The sequence below is a fragment of the Eulemur rufifrons genome, chromosome 7 (assembly GCF_041146395.1).
Source record: "Eulemur rufifrons isolate Redbay chromosome 7, OSU_ERuf_1, whole genome shotgun sequence".
In the NCBI taxonomy this organism is placed as follows: domain Eukaryota; kingdom Metazoa; phylum Chordata; class Mammalia; order Primates; family Lemuridae; genus Eulemur; species Eulemur rufifrons.
In genome coordinates this window covers 108,868,774-108,889,275 of record NC_090989.1, presented here as the reverse complement: position 1 = coordinate 108,889,275, position 20,502 = coordinate 108,868,774, and the positions used below count along the sequence as shown (strand labels likewise).

At 38.2% G+C, this 20,502-nt stretch overlaps 1 protein-coding gene across 2 annotated transcripts in view; it reads right to left on the bottom strand.

Moving 5' to 3' along the window:
* Positions 1–20,502, bottom strand: part of LOC138388025 (ceruloplasmin) — a 52,301-nt gene that overhangs the window by 15,004 nt on the left and 16,795 nt on the right. For both annotated transcript variants that reach the window (XM_069475354.1, XM_069475355.1), the window contains exons 7-14: positions 19,039–19,178; positions 17,757–17,909; positions 16,393–16,607; positions 7,513–7,663; positions 6,011–6,223; positions 4,698–4,905; positions 3,196–3,335; positions 1,988–2,116 (exon numbers count right to left, since the gene is read on the bottom strand). In XM_069475354.1, coding sequence (XP_069331455.1) covers positions 1,988–2,116; positions 3,196–3,335; positions 4,698–4,905; positions 6,011–6,223; positions 7,513–7,663; positions 16,393–16,607; positions 17,757–17,909; positions 19,039–19,178 — 1,349 coding nt within the window. The remainder of the gene's footprint in view (positions 1–1,987; positions 2,117–3,195; positions 3,336–4,697; positions 4,906–6,010; positions 6,224–7,512; positions 7,664–16,392; positions 16,608–17,756; positions 17,910–19,038; positions 19,179–20,502) is intronic.

The following is a 20,502-nucleotide window of genomic DNA, read 5'->3' as shown; positions in this document are numbered from 1 at the left end:
TTAATCTCAGGTCACTGACTTGTTCCGTTTACCTCCTCTCTGGTCTGTCCCGTTCTGTCACACCATGTACTGTTCTGTCACGTGCAGGACATAACTATACCCTGGGCCTTGGAATTTTGAAGACAGCCAGTTGCTCCACCCCTCTACCTTGCCACATCCCCTGCCCTCCTCCCGCGTGCTCCTGGCTCTTGTCAGTCTGATCTACATTTCCAGTCACCTCAGAGCTTCCTGTACCATTGCTCACAATAGCGTGACATTTGGCCTTGCCCACTCACCACGCCTGACCGCACTCACTGGCCACTCCATGTCGACCTCGCCATTACTCATTCATGTCGTCAGACTTTAACTGGCCAGAGTCCGACAAACCTTTGCCAGGGAATCAAGCACGACGTGAGGAATGGGCTCAGGGAATGTGGTAGACTTTTCCCTTTTCCTCACACCCTCAATCTGAGCTGTTCTTATGGCCTCACTTTTTTCTAAGTAGAAAACGTCACTGAAAATATAAAGTGTTGATTTACCACCTGAACACATTACTGTCTTGCCACCTCTACATTTCCTTATTTTCATAAGCTGCAGGAGAACATTTCCCTCTCTTTTCCACACCCCTTCCCAACTTGCTCTTCTGCCCATGGTTGATGCCCCAAACCCTGGAGTCACCCTGGACTCCTCACTCTCTAACACTCCCTAATGCCCAATTTTCAGCAGGTCCTTTTAGCGTCACCTTAGAAATGGAACCTGAATACGATGATGTCTAACCACTTCAGCTGCTTCTACGCTGTTCCAAATCTTGATCTTTTCTTTACCGAGATGATTGTGATGGTCCCCAACTGACTTGCCTGCTATAGTCACTTGGCTACACATCAGCCAGAACAGCCCCTTAACAGCCCCTTTTTAAAAAGTGTTCATTAGAGCATCACTCTTCAGCTCAAACCCTCATGTGGGTTTTTAGAGTAAAACCTCAAGTGCTGATCGTGGCCTCTGAGGTCCTCCCTACTCCACCTGGCCCTGCTCTCCCTGGATCTCATCTGCTAACCTTGTGTCCCAGTTGTTCTTCTCTAGCTCTGGTGTCCTAGCTGCTCCTCAGACACACCAAGCACGCTCCCATCTTAGGGGCCTAGAATCTCTTCCCACACACTTAGCGGAGCTTGGTTACCTCTCAGCATTTAGGTGTACTCACCAATGTCACCTCCTCAAAAAAGCCCTCCTGATGCCCCTACCTAAAGTAGCACCTTTGCTACTTCCTGCTCAGTCTTTTTCATAGCATTTTTTACTACTTGACATTAGGTACAGATGTGTTTATCTCCCTCAGGAGAAAGTGAAGGCCTTGAGGGTAGGGATTTTTATTTCTATTTCCCTAAATTGACAAGAGCAACTCTGTAGAGCAATTTAATTTTTCTCACTTGATATATTTGGGAACTGCTAAGTTATTGAGACATGGTCTTTTCCTAGAAGCCAATTTTATAACTAATAGAAGAAAAATATAGTTTCTTATTAAAGAAAACACACACCTATGTATATACTCTATTTACGCTTTTATTCTGTGTTAAAGAAACATTTGATGAGCTCTTAGTACATGCCAGATACTGGACTAGATATGGGGAATTGAAAATTCCAAGTGGCAGCCTCTGGTCTTTAGGGCCCCTTCTGCCAAAGACAGGTACGTAAACCTTTAGGCACACGCAGCGTGGGAGATGCCATCTGAGCTGTGTTATAGCTGGGTGTGGAGAGAGGCATCTCTCTGACTGTCCCTAGTATATTTGTAGATGCCCAGTATTTTCAGATTTCTTCCTTACAGCTCTCCTGTATATTTTTTTTTTTTTTTGGTACCAGCATGTGCATGTACATGCAGATGCACTGACACCTCCCTCCGTCCCCTCCCTCCTCACTTCCTCAAGCCACACTCATTCCAAAGGAATACTTTTATGATAATAATCATCTGTGGGAAGGCTGTAGAGTCTGTTAAAATGCATCCCCCCACCATGAGTACCTGGCAGTGTTGGAGTAACTGTAGGACTCTCCGTTTTCACCCCATGGGCATGTATTGAGTAGGGCCTTGTGGCCATGTTTTTAAAGATAATTTTGACTTTTTCTCCAACATCCGCGTGAAGTTGTGGACCTGGCAAGAGTGAAATGGAAGGGTGGCTTATACACCTATCAAACTGAAAGTTCCAACTTAGTAGTAAAAAGCAAAGATCAGATAGCCTGTTGTTTTCCCCTGCAGCTTCATGCTATTATACTCTTGGCTTTGTACTGGGACCTAGGGGATTCCGGATCAAACTGCTAAAGATGGAGACCAAGGTGTATCTCTTGAGTTCCAGGAAGGTTTGGCCTGAAAGTCTCTTGCAGGGTACTGGTCTAATCATGGTGCGCTGGATGTCTGGCCAGGAGACATTTTGCAGCCCTTGCTCTCATTTCTCAGCATTTGGACTTCCAGACCTTCCTGAGAATGAATTTAGGGCGGTACCATGTTTGAAAGGGCAGGATCCCCTCCCATTTCTACCCTGTATGGAGCAACAATGCCCTTTTCCCTGGTTGTCCTAGTCTAGGGGCTGAGGATAACAAAGTCCCAGGGGGAACTCTGACGGGCTGGAAACAGTGAGATCGTAGGGGCGGTTCCCTGCACTTGATGGTTTTAAAAAAAAATCCTCAAGAATTGAGAACCAGTGTTGCTCAAGTTCTTAGAAATTCTGTCTTAAAGTGATTCCTGAAAAATTGAAGGCAACTTTTCCCGCCTTGTGCATAGTACCACTTTTTCTTTTCTTCTCATAATTAATTTCCTCTTGTACATTTCTTCTTGTAATTAATCATTTACATCTTAATTTTAAAAGTAAATAACTACAATTTGGGGGGGTTAGGTGGGATAATGGGTAGAATTTGCTTAAGAATTTCATTAGCAAGTAGTTTCTTGGAACTTCATTAAAACTATAGGCATCAATTTGATAAACATTAAATATACACAGTTTCATCAGTATGTGGGATAATTCATTGTTTCAGACAGAAATAAGTAATATTTTACTATGCCATATTCTTTAGTAAACATAGGCTTCTTATTTTTATTGAATAACTGATTTTTTATTTTTATTTGAGCAACTTTGATATATGAACCGAGAAAATGAGACCCATAGACAGGAACTGTTACTGCACATAACATCACATCATGAGCCCACACCTGATGCCCTGGCGTTATTAACATACCTAGAATTCCCAAATGTTCTTCTTCAGCTTTTCTCTCCACTGGAACTCTGAATGTGCTATCCGTATATTGCCGATACACAACTTTCTTGTACTTTGAGCCTATAAAAAACTCTTCCTTATCTAAAAATGCATTTGAAATACTAAAAAAAAAAAAAAAAAAAAAAACCACACACACAAAAAAACGACAAACTACAATTAGTATTTGTCTTAATGAAAGTAGAAGTCAGGTTTTAAATTTTAAATTCTGGATAAAAATACAGTTTTTATTGAAGGAGTTATGGTAGTTTTTAATCATCATTCTCTCATCCCAGTAAGGAAGAATGAGACTTTTAAAATAAGTATGGCAGAAAGCACACCGAGCTTCAGACCGGAGCCATCTGGTCCTGGCCTGACTCTACCAGTAGCTAACATGACCTCCAGCTGGCCACTGCCTGTTGCAGCCTCAGTTTCTTCACCCCTAAAATGAGGTATTCAATCAGATCATCTCTATGGTTTCTTTTTGGCTCTAAAATTTTATGACTCCAATATTTCTAATCTATAGGAACTGAAATGGCCACTTTTTTTCAATCATTCTCCTTTTCTGAAGTTTTCATTGACTTCTAATGGCTCCTGTAGCCTTTTAACCATTTTAGCCCCATTTACAAAATAAACTGTTACTCCTTTACACCACAAGCCATACTCAAGCATTGCAATCAAACTAACCAGGTAACCACTGCCTGGCTCCAGGTCACCAGTTGTGCTGTGCACCCGGGATCTGAATGCCTGCCCATCCTAGTCCCTCAGATCATTTCCATGCAGGGTCCCTGCAGGATGTGAGTGAGACGGTGGAGGGGAAGGTGTGTGGAAAGCATAAAGGGGCTAACTAGAAGTGTCAGGTGATGCTGCCCTGCAGTAATGCTTCTGAAGCTCCAATAACCATCCCTTGCTTACATTTATTCGTACAGAATTTATTTTTTACTTTTGCATAATGCACATGTTATTGGTGGTTTTAAGCCATATTTTCCTGTAAGTTCTTGGGAGGCAGAAATCTTCTATTTTGCCCTCAAGCATTTCAAATATTCCATACGTGACAGTTTTAAGAAAGTGAAATGACTGGTTTTTAGACTAATAATGAAATCTTTGGAGGAAAAATAAGACAAGCAGCAAATAGTTGGTAAGGAAAATAATATTTCAGCTTTGAATCGGGGCATTAATTTTGTTAAGTGTGAAGATAAATGACAAGATGAGGGCACATGAATGTGAGAAGACAGTCCAATAGAAAAGAAAGCAAGACGAGTGACTCCAAAAAATCAACGATGATAAATGAAAATTTTTCTGTGAGGAAGTTGAGAGAATTAGAAATGAGTGAGATAAATTCCTAGGAAGTGTTTTGTTGATGTTCTTGTTCTTACTGTTTAATGCACCTGTTTGTTTTTCTAAAATTTAGCATAATTCTTACTTTTCTGAAAGAGAAACCTAACGTTACAACTGAACAAATTGGGAATTAGAGTCTGGAGAATTACTTTTGCTCTTGTAAGTAATGTAGCTCCTTTTCCCATTCCCTGCGTGGGGAATAATCCCATTCCACCTCCACTGCTGCAATGTAGTAGGTCCTCTCTCCTCGGTACAAGGTGGAATGCTCAAGTATCCGCGCGCATTGGTTCACAGTGTATTTTTGCTTCATGCCACCTGTGTAGTGATCCGTTGTTAGGCACTCAACATCAAAAGTCCCTGGAATGATAAATAAGAAAACATGTCACTTCTTTGCTCAGTGCCTTCTGTGGCTCCCACCTCACCCAGGATCAAGACCAAAGTCCCTATCGTGGCCTTAGTCAGATGTTCTGGCTTCACATCCTCTGATCACATCCCCTACTGCTCACTCTGCTCCCACCACATAAGCCTCTTTGCTATTCTTAGAACAGTCAAGTGTGTGTCTGCCTCAGGACCTTTGCACTTGCTGTTTCCTCTTTCTGGACCACTTCTCCCCAAAATATCCACATGGCTCATGCTCTCACTTTATTCAGGTCTCTCCTTAATTATCACCTCCTGAGAGAATATTGACCCCTCCCACTATCAGTCACCATCCCCTTCCCCTGCCCTATTTTTCTTCATGTGCTTATAATCATTTGACATATATGTATTAATATACTTATTTGTTGTCTCCCTGCATTAGAATATCAGCACCATGAGATACTTTATCTCTTTTGTGCATTGTTGTTTTGCATTTGTCGAAGGAAGGAAAAGGTGACACTGGATCTATCTTAAGTTTTACTGTCACATATGAACCAAATAAAGCCTGAAACAAGTTAGCATATTTTCACATTTTGATTAAAATTCTTTCTTTTTTGTTTTAGCTTGTTTTACTCATTCAGAGCTAAGCCTGTAGGTGCCTCTGGACCAGCATGGCTACAGTTCTAGCATAGAATATTCAATTGCAAGCAACAAACAAGCCAACAGTACACCTAGGCTACAGAGACATGATGAAAAGTTAGGTGCAGAGCCTTTATGGGAGCCGTTCCTCTTCTAGTCTTATTTTCCAGCTGTATTCAAAAGGCCGAAATTTAAAAGGGGATTGTCTTGAGGCTTCTGTGTGGAAATAGAGGACATCACAGCCTGCCCTTTCCTTGCTCTCCATCCCCCAATAAATAGGAAACAGACTTATGTGGTATATACTTCAGCGGACAGTGGCCCAGACTTGCTCTTTCAAGGGGCAGACGGGTACGGGAGGCTTGGGGAAGGGATGAGTTTATCACCAACACATTCTACTACAGAATTTTAAACAAAAACCATACAAATCGATCCAATAGAAACTCGTCTTGTTTAAAAAGAAATATACCTGCCGTGTCAGGTCGCATGAGCAGTGTAAGACTTGTCTGGGGGAAGAGGTTTGCTGTGTCTCTCCTTTCTCCTCTTGACAGATATGTGTTTCCTGAAAAGTATATCCCGTGTACGTCAGCCTCATTTCCAGCACTGAATAAGTACCAGACGACCGAGTCTCCTTGGCACATATTGAGACCAGGCAGATTCCCATACATGAATCCATTCATGGCTGTAAAAGTTGGGGAAATAACATTTTAAAAGTAGTTTAAGTCCTGCTACATGACAACCTCCCAGACTTTCCAGAGCCAACATTGTTTTGTGTTGTTTTTTAATTTTTAAAAGATCTATCCAGGCCTGCCAGGAGTGTGTCTGCAACTCCTTGCTGCCCTCGCACTTCCAGAGCAACCCTAGTTGAAAGGGACAGAGCTGAATGCATAGATTTGACATTCTGCACCAGTACCCTAGTACCCTGAAAATCTCTCTCTTCTTGTTCTTCTCAGCTAGAATAGTGAGATTCTAGCTATTATTCCCAGTTCTTTCAATGGTCTTATTTGTGAGCACACAAATCTATGAATAACAGCTTTTCCTGGGCACTGTGTACTGGGAATGCGTTGCTGTCCTAGCTTGGAAGAGTACATGCAGGAAGTTTTCTCTCACTGCTCTTTCCAATGGATAATGTTCTTGACACCTCCAAAATGCAAAAATGCAGAATCAAAAGAAATATTTTAAAGATTGTGGGTAGTGTGACTCAGTCCAGCTTAAAAAAAAAAAAAACAGCAATAGTTTGTAACATAACTTTTTTGTTTGTTTTTTATTGTACTAGCTACAATAATTTTTACTGTTGTCCGTTGCTCTTTTGAACAATGAGCTTACTGTCTCTAAACCCTAACTACTTTTTAGAATGACACTGGGAGCTAAAAAACAAATCTGATGTTAGGATTCAATTAAATAGAAATCTCTGGGGGTTGTCCTGGGCACCGGTAGGTTGTTAAGAGCTCCCAGGTGATGCTAATGTGCAGTCAAGGGTGAGAATCATTGAGGGCAGAGACCGTATCTTTCTACACATTGAATAATCAAATGAACCTGTTGTTATTGAGCCACAGATGAGAAACACATTTAATCCAATAGTTCTCACAAACATCAGAATCACCTGCAGGGTTTGTTAAACACGGCTTTCTGGGATCTGTCCCCAAAGTTTCTGATTTAGTAGGCAAGGGTTGGGGCCCAAGAATTTGCATTTCTAACAAGTGCCTAAGTGATGCAGAGGCTGCTGACCCAGGAACCACACTTTAAGGACCATTCACCTAATTGACATGTCTAATTACCCTGAATTAAGTGAAATTATGAGGAATTGACTGACACATCAAAAACCGATATTATCCTCAGAACACTATTGGATTTAATCATTTATTGAAAACTAACAAGTGAGCAAAGCTATTTGCACTTTGGTTTAATTAAAAGCATTACACACGCAGTACTGAAATAACTTGACAGAATGGTGGGTGATGCAGTACTTACAGTGCATCTTGTTAGATTCCTGAAAGTCTTCATCTTCCTTGTCCACCTGATCAGGTGCAGTTGTAAACGTTCTAATATTATCATCCAGGAGTAAACTCTCGTTCTCATCAAATACTGTGGGAAACAAATAGAACTCCTTATCTACATCTTTCTGTGAACAAAAACGAAAACAATGAGGTGAAGACAGAATAAGTAAAGCAGAAATTTCCATTCACACAGTATTATTTGTGCACAAACATGCCTAAAGGAAGGAATGAGAAGTTTCTATTCCTCTTTGTAAACTAGGGCTCAGGAAGTATTCCACTTGCCCACCAAAGTTTTCACTGGTTTCATTTATGGTTCAGTATGGTAATCTGAGCCTCTCCCTGCATCTAAAAGTTCTAGCTTTTTCCCCTACCTTCTTGTCCATACCAATTGAAGCCACTAAAAATGATTGTTAAAATAGGGGACACTATGGATCTGTGCTGGAAATCCGGGAAGATCCCATCCACATTTATGAAAACTGGAAGGATTCCTGTAAGATAGAGCACGGGGGAAGCAGATTGAGGAAGAAATTATCTTGAGTGAAGAAATAACCTGCCAATGAATTGGAGCAGAGAGTCACACAATCTCCAGACACCTGGGCAAACATTTTCACCTCGTATCCCCCACCCCCAGTCAAAAATAGGAAGCAGGCCGGGCGCGGTGGCTCACGCCTGTAATCCTAGCACTCTGGGAGGCCGAGGCGGGTGGATTGCTCAAGGTCAGGAGTTCGAGACCAGCCTGAGCGAGACCCCGTCTCTACTAAAAATGGAAAGACATTATATGGACAACTAAAAAAAATCTATATAGAAAAAATTAGCCGGGCATAGTGGCGCATGCCTGTAGTCCCAGCTACTCGGGAGGCTGAGGCAGTAGGATCGCTTAAGCCGAGGAGTCTGAGGTTGCTGTGAGCTAAGCTGACGCCACGGCACTCACTCTAGCCTGGGCAACAAAGTGAGACTCTGTCTCAACAAAAAAAAAAAAAAAAAAAAAAAAAAAAAAAAAAAAAAAAAAAAAAAAAAATAGGAAGCAGAAATGCTGTCTGGTCTATGAAATGATTCAGTCGTTCAGAAGAAGGTAATGAGTCTAAGGAATCAAAGCAAATAAGCCCCTGAGAGTAAGTTACCCCCTCAAAGAAGAGAACACTTTAGAGATTATGGTATGTCTTTCCCTTAATATCATTCTTTCAGATGAAAAACATGATAATTAAATTGAAAAAAAGTCCAAGTAAGGCAGAGACCTGAAGGTTAGATTCTGCATGGAAGTGAATCAGTGATGAAGGTGATCTAAAGAAAGCTTCCATAAATCATAGGAAATGATTCAAAGATGAAAAATGTACACATAGTAATAATTTTAGAAAGAGAAGTTACAAAAAGGAAAGACGCAATCACAAGATGAAGTAGTGGAAATGTTCACCACAAAGGGAAATTTACTAGAGTATTCCAATTCAAAAGCTTCACTGAAAACAAGACAAAATAGAGACCTATACCTAAAATGTCCAGATCAAAATTTTTGAATTTCCAAGATAGAATTTCTATAATAATCCATTTTAAAAATGTTATCGTGAAAGTAAAAACTCAGGTTGATATTGGAGTTATCTAGTACAATAAATGTCAGAAGACGATGAAGTAGCATTTATCTTTTTGAGGAGAAAAAATTATGACACAAAAATTCAACACTAGGTGAAGAAGAACAAAAGACATTTTCAGATATATAAGGATTCCATCAGGGACTGCTATATTACATACTGATCTACAGAGAAAACTTCAATGAAAAGTTTGCACGTCATGTTTTCTAATCATAATACAACAAAACTAAAAATCACTAGTAGAGGACAAAAATAAAAAAAAAGAATACTATATTTGATTCAAATAACTCTTTTAGAGGAAATAAACATGAATTATTAAGGATTTAATAGGTAATATCCATGAGAACACAAGTCAGAATGTATGGAATAAAATGAAAAATATACACTAAAGTCTGAAAAGCCTTTTATTTTAAGAAAAACAAAAGAAAAATAAATGTAATGAAAATTTTGGAAAATTAAATGAAGAGGAAAGGAATTAAAGACAAAAGCAGAAATTAATAAATTAAAATACATAAAAAATAGCTAAGCCTAAAAATGTATTCTTTGAAAGCAACAAAATATATAAAACTCTGACAAGTCTAATAAAAAAAAAAATGAGAGAACCAAGAAATATCACATTAGAAATGAGAAAGGAACATAACCATACATACGGCAGAGAAAAAGTAAAACCATTATACTCAATAAGTGTGATCAATTGACTCAGAAAGAGTTGCCTGAATAGACCAATACCCACGGATGAAAATAAAATGAATCCTGTGCCTGGCATGGTCTATTTTTTGAGAAGCTCAAGTGATTTATTTTTAATAGAAAAACATTCACAGTAAACTACAAATAGAATAAAGCACAACTAATAGTTCATACTTAGAGGTAAAATAATACAGATGTTCTCACTAAGATCCTACACAAAATGAGGCCACTGACTGTTACCACTATTGTTTAATATTATTTTTAATATTCTACCCAACACAATAAGGCAAGGAAACAGCACAAAGTTGCAATACTGGCAAAAAGAAAATAATTAGCATTATTTGGAGATAATATAGAACCTATATGAATCAGCTGGAAATTATTTGAATTAAGAAATGACATATTTAAGATGTCCAGTTACAAAATAAATATTAAACAATAAACAGCATTTCTATAATGATAGTAAGCAATTAGAAAATACCATGTAATGCATTATATTAAAAAAATAGGAACTCCATAAAAGTATGCAGGGTTAATATTTAAAAAGCTATAAAAATTTACTGAATAGCTTGAAATAAAGGGTTACTAAATGAAAGTCTAAACATAGTTAAGATATTAAATGCTCTTCAATGAAAGCTGTCCACTTAATGAAATTCCAATAAAAAATACCATTGGCAGTTTTTTAGCTTGACAAAATTATTTTAAAATTGATCTGGAAAAATTGTGAAGGCAGCTAAGAATAATTCAAAAGAGAATAACAACTCTTCACTTTGGAGAATAACTCTTTGCAGTAATGGGTGAACAGGTTCTATCATATTTTAAAAACATTACAAAGGTACAACAATAAAAACAATGTGGTACGGGTACAGACAGAACATGTGGTAAACTAGTAAACCTAGAGAAATGATCCAAATATATATAAAATTTATTATATGATAAAGATGACACTTCAAATCAGTGGACAAAGAATAGATTGATTAATATGTAATGCTCAGGTAATATGAAAAAATAAACTTAGAGCTCTACTTCTCACCAAACTCAAAATTAGTTACAGGTAGCACCTCTAAGGTACTTACGAAAATGTAGATTAATATTTATGTACCCTTATAATAGAAAATAACTTTTTAAGCATGATACATAAAGATCGGGATTGATAATTTGGCTACATAAAGCTGAAAATAGTTATAACATCACAGGCAAACAAACAAAAACAAAAAGAAAAAACACCTGATGATAAGCAATGTTGGAATATTAGAAAACACCAGAGGCAAACAGGGAAAAAAAAGGCAAACATACCTTTTATATGGAGTGTGTGTGTATATATATATATATCATTATACATTATATATATATTATATGGCTTAATATATAGATAATTTATGGATTAATAAAGAAATAAACAATTGAAAATGGATAACTGCCATCATTAGGAAATTGAAAAAAGAAGTACAAATGGTCAATAAATCTCATTATTAACTAAATTATACATTTAAGTGAAAATGAGGTGCTGCATTTCACCTATGAACTTTGTAAAAATTAAAAACTAAGGCCAGGCGCAGTGGCTAACGCCTGTAATCCTCACACTCTGGGAGGCCGAGGCGGGTGGATCGCTTGAGGTCAGGAGTTCGAGACCAGCCTAAGCAAGAGCGAGACCCCGTCTCTACTAAAAATAGAAAGAAATTAGACAAACAACTAAAAATATATATAGAAAAAATTAGCCGGGCATGGTGGTGCATGCCTGTAGTTCCAGCTACTCGGGAGGCTGAGACAGGAGGATCGCTTGAGCTCAGGAGTTTGAGGTTGCTGTGAGCTAGGCTGACGCCACGGCACTCTAGCCTGGGCAACAGAGCCAGACTCTGTCTCAAAAAATAAAAAAAAAACAAAAAACCTATACTCAGGGACGGGCATGGTGGCTCTTGCTTGTAATCCCAGTGCTTTGGGAAGCCAAGGTGGGAGGATTGCTTGAGGCCAGGAGTATAAGACCAGCCTGGGCAACATAGTGAGACTCTGTCCCTACAAAAAAATAAAAATCTAACTAGGTGTGATGGCATACACCTGTAGTTTCAGCTATTTGGGAGGCTGAGGCAGGAGGATCACTTGAGCCCAGGAGATGGAGGCTGCAGTGAGCTATGGTCATGCCATAGCACTCCAATCAGGGTGACAGAGTGAGACCTTGTTTCTAAAAAAATTTTTTTTAAATTTTAAATAAAAAATAAAGAATAAAAACTATGCTCAGTATTGGTAAAGGGGTGGAGAACATCCTGTCACATGGATTTTGTGGCAGTGATTTTCAAACTTTTCAATTGCAACCACATACAAAGTACATTTCACACTGGGACCCTACATACACACTCACACACACACACTCACCAGAAAAGAAATTTCATTAAACTCAACTTGTTCTTGCTGCATGTGGTATACTCTGATATTGTCTCTTCTTTCCTACTTGATATTGCAAAAAATTCTAGTCACTAGTTAGAACTGACTAAAGGGGTCATGAGCTGCAGCTTGGAAATAATTACTTTATGGAGAGCATTTTGACAAGCACACAAAATGCTTAAAGTTGTGCCTAGCCTATTATTCAGAAATTCAAGTCCCAGGATTTGTTCCAATGAAATGAAAATAATGGACATGTCTGAGGGTTTAGTTAAAACAAAAAATAGTATGTTAAATACAAGAGTGTTCATAATAGTAAAAAATTGGAAACCATCTAAATGTTTAACAACAAGGAATTGGATAAATAATTTATGATACATTCATATCTTGAAGTACTTTGCAGTCATTCAAAATAAGACTATAGAAGATTTTTTTAATGATATGGAAGGATATTCAGAATATTGTTATGACAAATTACACAATATATACAATGTGATCTCTTTTTTGTGATGGGAATACTTTATTGTCTTTTACTTCCATATAGTTTCTTAATTTTCAGAATGTTCATGAAATGCTTTCATATTAAAATGATATTTTAAAAAAATAGTTGTAGAGATCAGGAACTTGCTTTAGAAGTTGAAACCTACCTACCAGGTACAATGAACACTATTCAGATGATGGGCACAATTACTGCCCTGACTAAAGCATTATAAAAGCTATCCATGTAGCAAAACATTTGACCCCTTAACATTTTTTTTTTTAGACAGAGTCTCACTTTGTTGCCCAGGCTAGAGTGAGTGCCGTGGCGTCAGCCTAGCTCACAGCAACCTCAAACTCCTGAGCTCAAGGGATCCTCCTGTCTCAGCCTCCCGAGTAGTTGGGACTACAGGTATGCACCACCATGCCCGGCTTATTTTTTCTATATATATTTTTAGCTGTCCATATAATTTCTTTCTATTTTTAGTAGAGATGGGGTCTCGCTCTTGCTCAGGCTGGTCTCGAACTCCTGAGCTCAAACGATCCGCCCACCTCGGCCTCCCAGAGTGCTAGGATTACAGGCGTGAGCCACCGCGCCCGGCCTACCCCTTAACATTTTGAAATTAAAAAATTATGAGTAATGACACTGATTGGTCTCACCCTGTGTTGTATACAATTAGACAGTAAACCCTTTTTGTTGGCTCAGTATGTCATAGCTTACCCAGGGTTTTTACCTATATTCATTTCATTTGTTTCTTTCAACAAGAAAGAATCCAGAGCATCAAGATAGGTCAGCAGGGCAGGTATTGTCTCCATTTCACTGATGATTCAGAGGGGCAAGAGAAATATCAAATAACCAATCTGAAATCACATGGCCAGTAACAAAGCCAGGATGAGGACTTGTAATGCCTCCATAGAACTTTTTGTGTTGTGGCTTTTTCATTTGCAAAATGAAGATGATGAAATATGTAGAGGCTAAAACTCATTTTAAATCTCAACTCATTGAGCATCCGTTCCTTGCCCACAAAAATTGGGATTACAATATTTGGCCTCTTGGGTTGCTGTAAAGGTTAAATGAAGTAATATCTGTGAAAGTACCTGGAAGGAGTTTAATAAACATTAGTCTCCTTTTATCAATATTTCTTCCCAGGGTAAGCACAAGATCAAAGAATAGGAATTCAAACCATCTTTTTTTTTTCAGCTACATGTTTTAAAATGGAAGAAAAAACTATAAAGTAAAACGAAAGTTACCTATAGTGAGGAAGCAGGAAATAGGTGAGAGGAGAGGGAGGATAAAAAGCTAGACTTCTCTGAGTATACTTCTTTTTGCAGTTTTGGTGTTAGAGTCATATAAATGTTTTACATAAGTATAATATTGCAATTTTGAAAGCAATTTCTGAAAAAGAGAAGTAAAATAAATAAATTTGTATATCCAGTGGGTGGCAAAACTATGTAGAGAACTTTTTTTTTATTTCAGAATTTTATGGGGTACACACATTTTGGTTATTTAATTTGCTTTTGTACAGTTAGAGTAAAAGTTATAAGTGTGCCCTTCACCCAGTTAGTGTGCATTGTACCCGTTAGGTGTGAATTTACTCCTCCCCTCCTCCCTCCCACCTACTTGAATTTCCCTTGAGTTTTACTTTAGTATTGAGTACACGTGGTGTTTCTTTTTCCATTCCTGTGATACTTCACTAAGAAGAATGGCAGAGAATAACTATGCCAAGTGATTTTAAATTTGTAAGGGACAGAAAATCCCTAGTGGGATTTACTCTAAGGACAAAAGGAGTGGCAAACAAATTTTAAACTGTTTTCAGTAATTGTACTGTTGGTTGTAATTGTGCGTCTGAGACTGTTGTGTGTATATTATGGGATAAATCAAGTGAATATTTATGTTAGTGTCATTAAAAACTAAGATTTTTCAGTGCGGTTGAAAGCCAATACAGATGTAAGATCAATAAGCAACAATTTAATAACAAACGAAAAATATGTAGACTCAAATTTGAATAGAAAGTATCAGTAGGGAATCATGATGAATTTATCTTAAATTTTTTTCCCCATTTCTGTCCACTGAAAATGCCCAGAAATAATGATTAACCCAACTGTAATGAGCACCTCTCCTGCCCAGATTGTGGTTCTAAAAACAACTTTTCACCATAAAGAACCAAGGCTTTTGGGAACAAATGGCTGATTCTAGGTCTGGTCAGAAAATGTGCAAGATGAGCCTGAAATATCTTATTGTACTAGGAAGTAAAGAAGCTTCAAAGACTACTAAGTCATGTAAAAATGATGGAGTCAACCTGACTAAACAAGTCCCCTAAAGGCAAAAAGGATACTTTGAACATCAATAGGGATAATAGCAATCAATTGAGACACGCCAACTATGCCTAAGTCCATATGAGTTCAAAATACTACCTAAAAAGAAAAGAAATTATTGAGAAGCTTTAAAGTATTCTAAAGGAAAGTGATTAGTTTGAAAACTTGTAAATAAGGAGAAAGAATCAAGTATTTGTTGTCCCGTCTCTGTAGAATATGTACCTCAGGATAACCAAGCAATTCATTAAGGGAATTTTCTGTTTATAGATGTATGCTAGCTAATAAACAAAGAAAGAATGATGGAATTAGAACGTTACTTTTTTTTTTTTTGAGATGTGGTCGTGCCTTCTTGCCCAGGCTAGATACAGTGGCATCACCATAGCTCACTGTAACCTCAAACTCTTGGCCTCAAGCCATCCTCCCACCTCAGCCTCCAAAGTGCTATGATTACAGGTATAAACCACCATGCCTGGCATAGAATATTATGCAACTCCTGATTAGTTTGTGAATCTAGGAGCCGGTCACCAGTGGCTGATAACATCCCCAATTGAGAGGCAACTATAAATTATGTACACCTTCATAGAAGTACCCAGTACCACATTTGAAGTAGTCTTGCAAGAAAAAAAAATCTAAACTGAATCTGATCAAACCTTTAGATCTAGCCACTGGTTTATAGGAAATGGGGTGGGGGGGGAGAGAAAGAAACATGTCAAATGACACCACCGGGATGCAATAAGTAAAATATAGACGTGGGAAACTTCTACAGGACCAATAACTCTTGCAACAGAAAAACTTCAAGAAAATAGTCCTAAGAAACATATAAATTGATTGTAATATGTATAATTATCTGGATACTGATTCAAACAACAAACTGAACACAATTATAAGGCAATTGGGAAAATGCGAATATTGATTGGATATTTGATAATATTAAGAAGTTAGTACGATATGTGTGATTATTATTTTAAGGTATGATTGTATTGTGGGAATTTTTAAAAGCATTCTTATCTTTTAAAGGTATATACTAACGTATTTATTTTGGAAATAAAAACAGTGATGAGGCTAGGTATTTCTATGCCAACGAATCATTTCTCATTTCTAAAAAATGTTTTAAGCAATATTTTCCTTAGTAAATGTTGATTGAATCATTATCATTAAGAGGTGATATTTAAATGTGTTCATTAAAGTCTAATTGTATCATAAAGGACCGTAAGTCCCATGGAAAATCTCCTTTCCAACCCAGCAATCATGTTAGCCGGAAAATCTCTGCACAGTAGAGATCATAAAAGCCTGAGAAAAATGTATAAGAAATGGTATGTGTAGAATCCTCTCTACTTCAAAACCCAAAATTTTCCTTATGATTATAATTTAGAGAGATCGAAAAATCATTTTCCTTTTTCCTTGACTGGACTTACCTGTCTTCCATTTGCATGTAAACTTCCTTTCTTGCATATTTTCATTGGCCCGATAAGCCCAGTGAATATATCTTTGGTGAGATCCACAGCAGAATAATACATCTTAGATAGACACACAGGATCTGCAGAAGTAGGTCCTACTTCCTCGGGCACAGTCCATTCATATGTGAACGTTGCTTTGGGTGCCACATGGGAGGCTGAAGAAGGAGGTGCACCTGTTGGAAAGGTCACATTAGAGAGGTTAAGTGTGCTTTCTAGAGCAGTCATTTGAGCCACGAAGTAGACTGGGTGTAGTGTAGGATGACCCACTTCTGAGTTCTTTGTTCTGAATTAGAATGACATCCTACTTGTGCTGCTGTGTCAGATGACAGATCAGTGTGACTTCCTCCAGAAGGACTCCTTTAAACCTCTGTCTAGGACTGGTGTCCCTCCTGGTGCTCACACATCTCCTGAAAAATGTCTCTAGCACCTTTTATGTTATGTTGTATGTATTTCTCTCTCAAATGGAACTTAGTCTTCTTTAAGGCAAGCACTGTCTTTATACTTCTATCAACTAGAACAATGCCTGGCAATCGGGAGTAATCAGTGCATTTTCTATTGAATAAAATAGAACTGAAAATAATTGTAGAACTGAAAGGAATTTTGCAGATGATCCTGTTTAAATATTCCAAATTTACACTTGAGGAAACTGAGGCCAGAATGACCGAATAACCTGCCCACAGTCACACTGTAAGTGCTGACAAAGTCACAAGTCTTCATTGGTCGAACTTGATCAAATATGTAAAAATAGGCAAAAACATCTACATGATGCAGTATTTCATATCATTAAAATTATAAAATGCTCATAATAAAGAGAAAACCAACTCTGGGTACAAAATTACAATAATAAGTATATTTATATGCTATGATTTAACCATATTTAAAATATGTATTATATGTACACAGATGAAAGTAGGATTATGTAAAAATATAATAGTGGTTGTCTATAAAACTATAGATCATTAATATTTTTGGCTATATTTTTCAAATATTATGAAATAAGCATCTAACCTTCTTGTAATTATAAGAATATTTTTTTAATTAAAAATCAACCAAAGAGTACTACAGAAATGTATAATTGATACAACCCAACTAAATTACTATCAGCATTGCCAATAGTCATCCAATTAAGGCAGGACAGACTTCCATAAACCAATTGTAAATGGTAGGAGAAGAGGTTTATTTGCTTCCTGGCATGCTGCCTAAAAATAATACATGAGCAATTTCCTTGGGAGTTCCTGCCTTCAGTTTTTGCAGGACACTGCAAGTGACCAGTACGGTGGGTTATTAAACATTGCTGATTGTTTACAGAGTGCTGTACTCACTTCCACGTGGGGAGTTGGAATGTAGGAGATAGTATGTACCCTCGTCTTTCTTGCTGAATTTCACCCCAGTCGGCTCAATACTGAGGGGATATGCTCCTTTGTTATGGAAGGTGACTCTGATGGTGTCTCCCACCTCTGCCCAAATGACAGGACCTAGGGACAAACAGAATTATTATCCTTCCTTGGTATATAATGTACAGAATGCATAAAACAGTTATTTTCTTTGGCTGTATCCTCTGGCAAGAACCACTAGGAGCAACATGCTTATTTATGGTGAATGGAAAACTTGGTTTTTGAAAAGTCCATTATCAATCTGACTTGGTGAGGTTGGAAAGAGATGAGAAAGGCTTTTTGATCCACCTTTAGATTAATGAAATTGTTTATCATTTTTGTCCAAATCAGTTAATAAGCTTTATATACCTACAAAAACTATTTGGTGTCCACACTCTCCTTAACTTAGTCTCCTTTTGGCTAGATGTGTGCCATTTGTCCCAGGAGCCAGTGAGTGCTATAAACTTCGACCACCCAACGCAGGTATGTTAAATTGTCTCGGATGTGAAGGATTACACTGTTTTGGATTTTCTATCACCAAAATTAATATTATTACCAATTATAGAATAAAAAGTAGATATATAGTACATAAATATTGCATGTAGTATACCAAATGACATTTATCCAGAGCTTCCTATCTGTTCTTCTGAGTGTTTATGTGTATTAGTTCATTTAATCCTTATAACAACTTTATAAGGTAGGAACTATTATTGTTCTCATTGTACAGAAGGGGAGCAGGCACAGAAAGTTGCGTCACTTTCAAATATTACACAGCTAAGAGGTGAAGAGTGAGGACAGTCTGAATCCGGACTCTGTTCCCCACTATACCACGTTGACCAGTGCCTGGGCGAGAACAGGTCTCTGGGCTGTGCCTGAGGGCAGCCTGCAGATGCAGCCTATCTCATTAGTAGCCTGGATTTTATTTCTAAGGGAATGCACCTTTAGCTAAGAGCAGAGATTAACAACTTAGTTATCTAGTTAGACTAAGTCACAAAAGCACACAATTCCCCTTACCTCTTTAAAGAAAAAGGAATCATCTGAAGTCAACATGGCTTTTAATGATGAAGACTAACTTTTGGTAATTTACATCTGGAAACGTAAAAATGTTTAGCTGCTGCATTTTATGGATGTTTGATCCGCCACATGCCTACTTTATGTATAGAAATCATGCTGTAGGTCCTGAAGTTTCTGTTATTTCTGAGGTTGGTATAGTCCAGGGGAAGTGACTCACCCAGGATGCCAAGGTGTTCCTCTTCTGGTCCTCTCTGCTTTCGATTTGTGAAGGAGGCGTCTGTGTACTCACGATAAACCAGCTTTTTATAAGAGCCTCCAATTCTTGTAGCACCTTGTTCAAAAAATACCTCTGAGTCACTGCCAGAAGAAAAAGTGTTTAATGCTGTGGTTGAAGTGGAACAGAAAGCAGGTATTCACATAGGGTACTAACTGAAGAGAAAAATCATGGTCAGTGCTTAGAGATGAATATTACCCGAGATTTACAGCAATCCATGCCAGTTACTCAAACAGAAGCAGACGGTTCTAGGCCACTCATGGATGTTCAGTTAAGAAATACAAAATCCCGGAGAGGTTCACTTTTTCAAATGAAGTGAAAACATTTCAAGAAGGTCCATGCCAACCCCTGACAGTTAATTGTTCTACAATAGAATCTTTTTGTCAAATTGTAAAATGTTGAACAATACAATAGCTACTCTTTACGGTGCATTGCCACCATCCAGGTGCTCTGGAGCTTTTATTTATTAGCTGAATTTCACAAGACAATGCAAGAAAGTTGGTATTATCATCTCCATTTTACAAATGAAGAAATTAAATTTCAGAAAGGTATTTGACTTGCACATACACTCCATTCATCTATTCCTTCACTTGACAAATATATTGAACACCTACTCTTTGCCGGGAACTGTGTTACATGTTAATGATGCAACCGTAAGCAACCTGGACTTGTCCCTGTCCACATGGACCTTATATCTGTCAGAGGAGACAGACTATGAACCGATCAAAATAATAAAATGTAATAAGCACAGGGTATTATGGGGCATTTCTCCTGAGGTTAGGAAAAGTGGTGGGGAGAGGCCACAAAGGCTTTCCAGAGAAAGTGATTATTTAAAACTATCTAGAGGAGAAGCAGAGTTAGCAAGATGAAGTGTGTCTGGTGGGGAGAATAGGGAAGGTAAAACAGCTTGTGGGAGGGCTCAGGAGAGTGAGCATGACATGTTCTAGAAAATATGGCAGAAGCATAGCATGGAGGGCAGGGCAGAGGGGCGAAGAATGAGGCATGGGGACTTGGGGGGTGAGCAGCAGGACCTAGTTAAGGTTTCAGGATTCCATCCCAGGGCAGTGAGAAGCCTCTGAAAGACTTAAGTCTTCAGAATTAGTGTTTCAGGAAGATTCCTCAGGCAACTGCCTGGAAATTTTGTTGGAAAACACGAGACTGCAGTAGGGAGACCAGTCAGGAACCTACTTTTATAATCTCATTGAGCAGCAGGGTGACTCCAGAAGTTCTGGCAAAGAAGATGGAGAGAAGTAAACAGCTTTCAGAGATATTTAGGATATAATGAGGCAGCACTTGAAGAGAGAAGGAGGGATGGAGTTCAGGATGGTGCTCAGCTTTTAGACTTGGGCACTTGGATGGATACATAGATAAATGGCAGCACTATTCACTGAGAGAGGAGGAAACTCA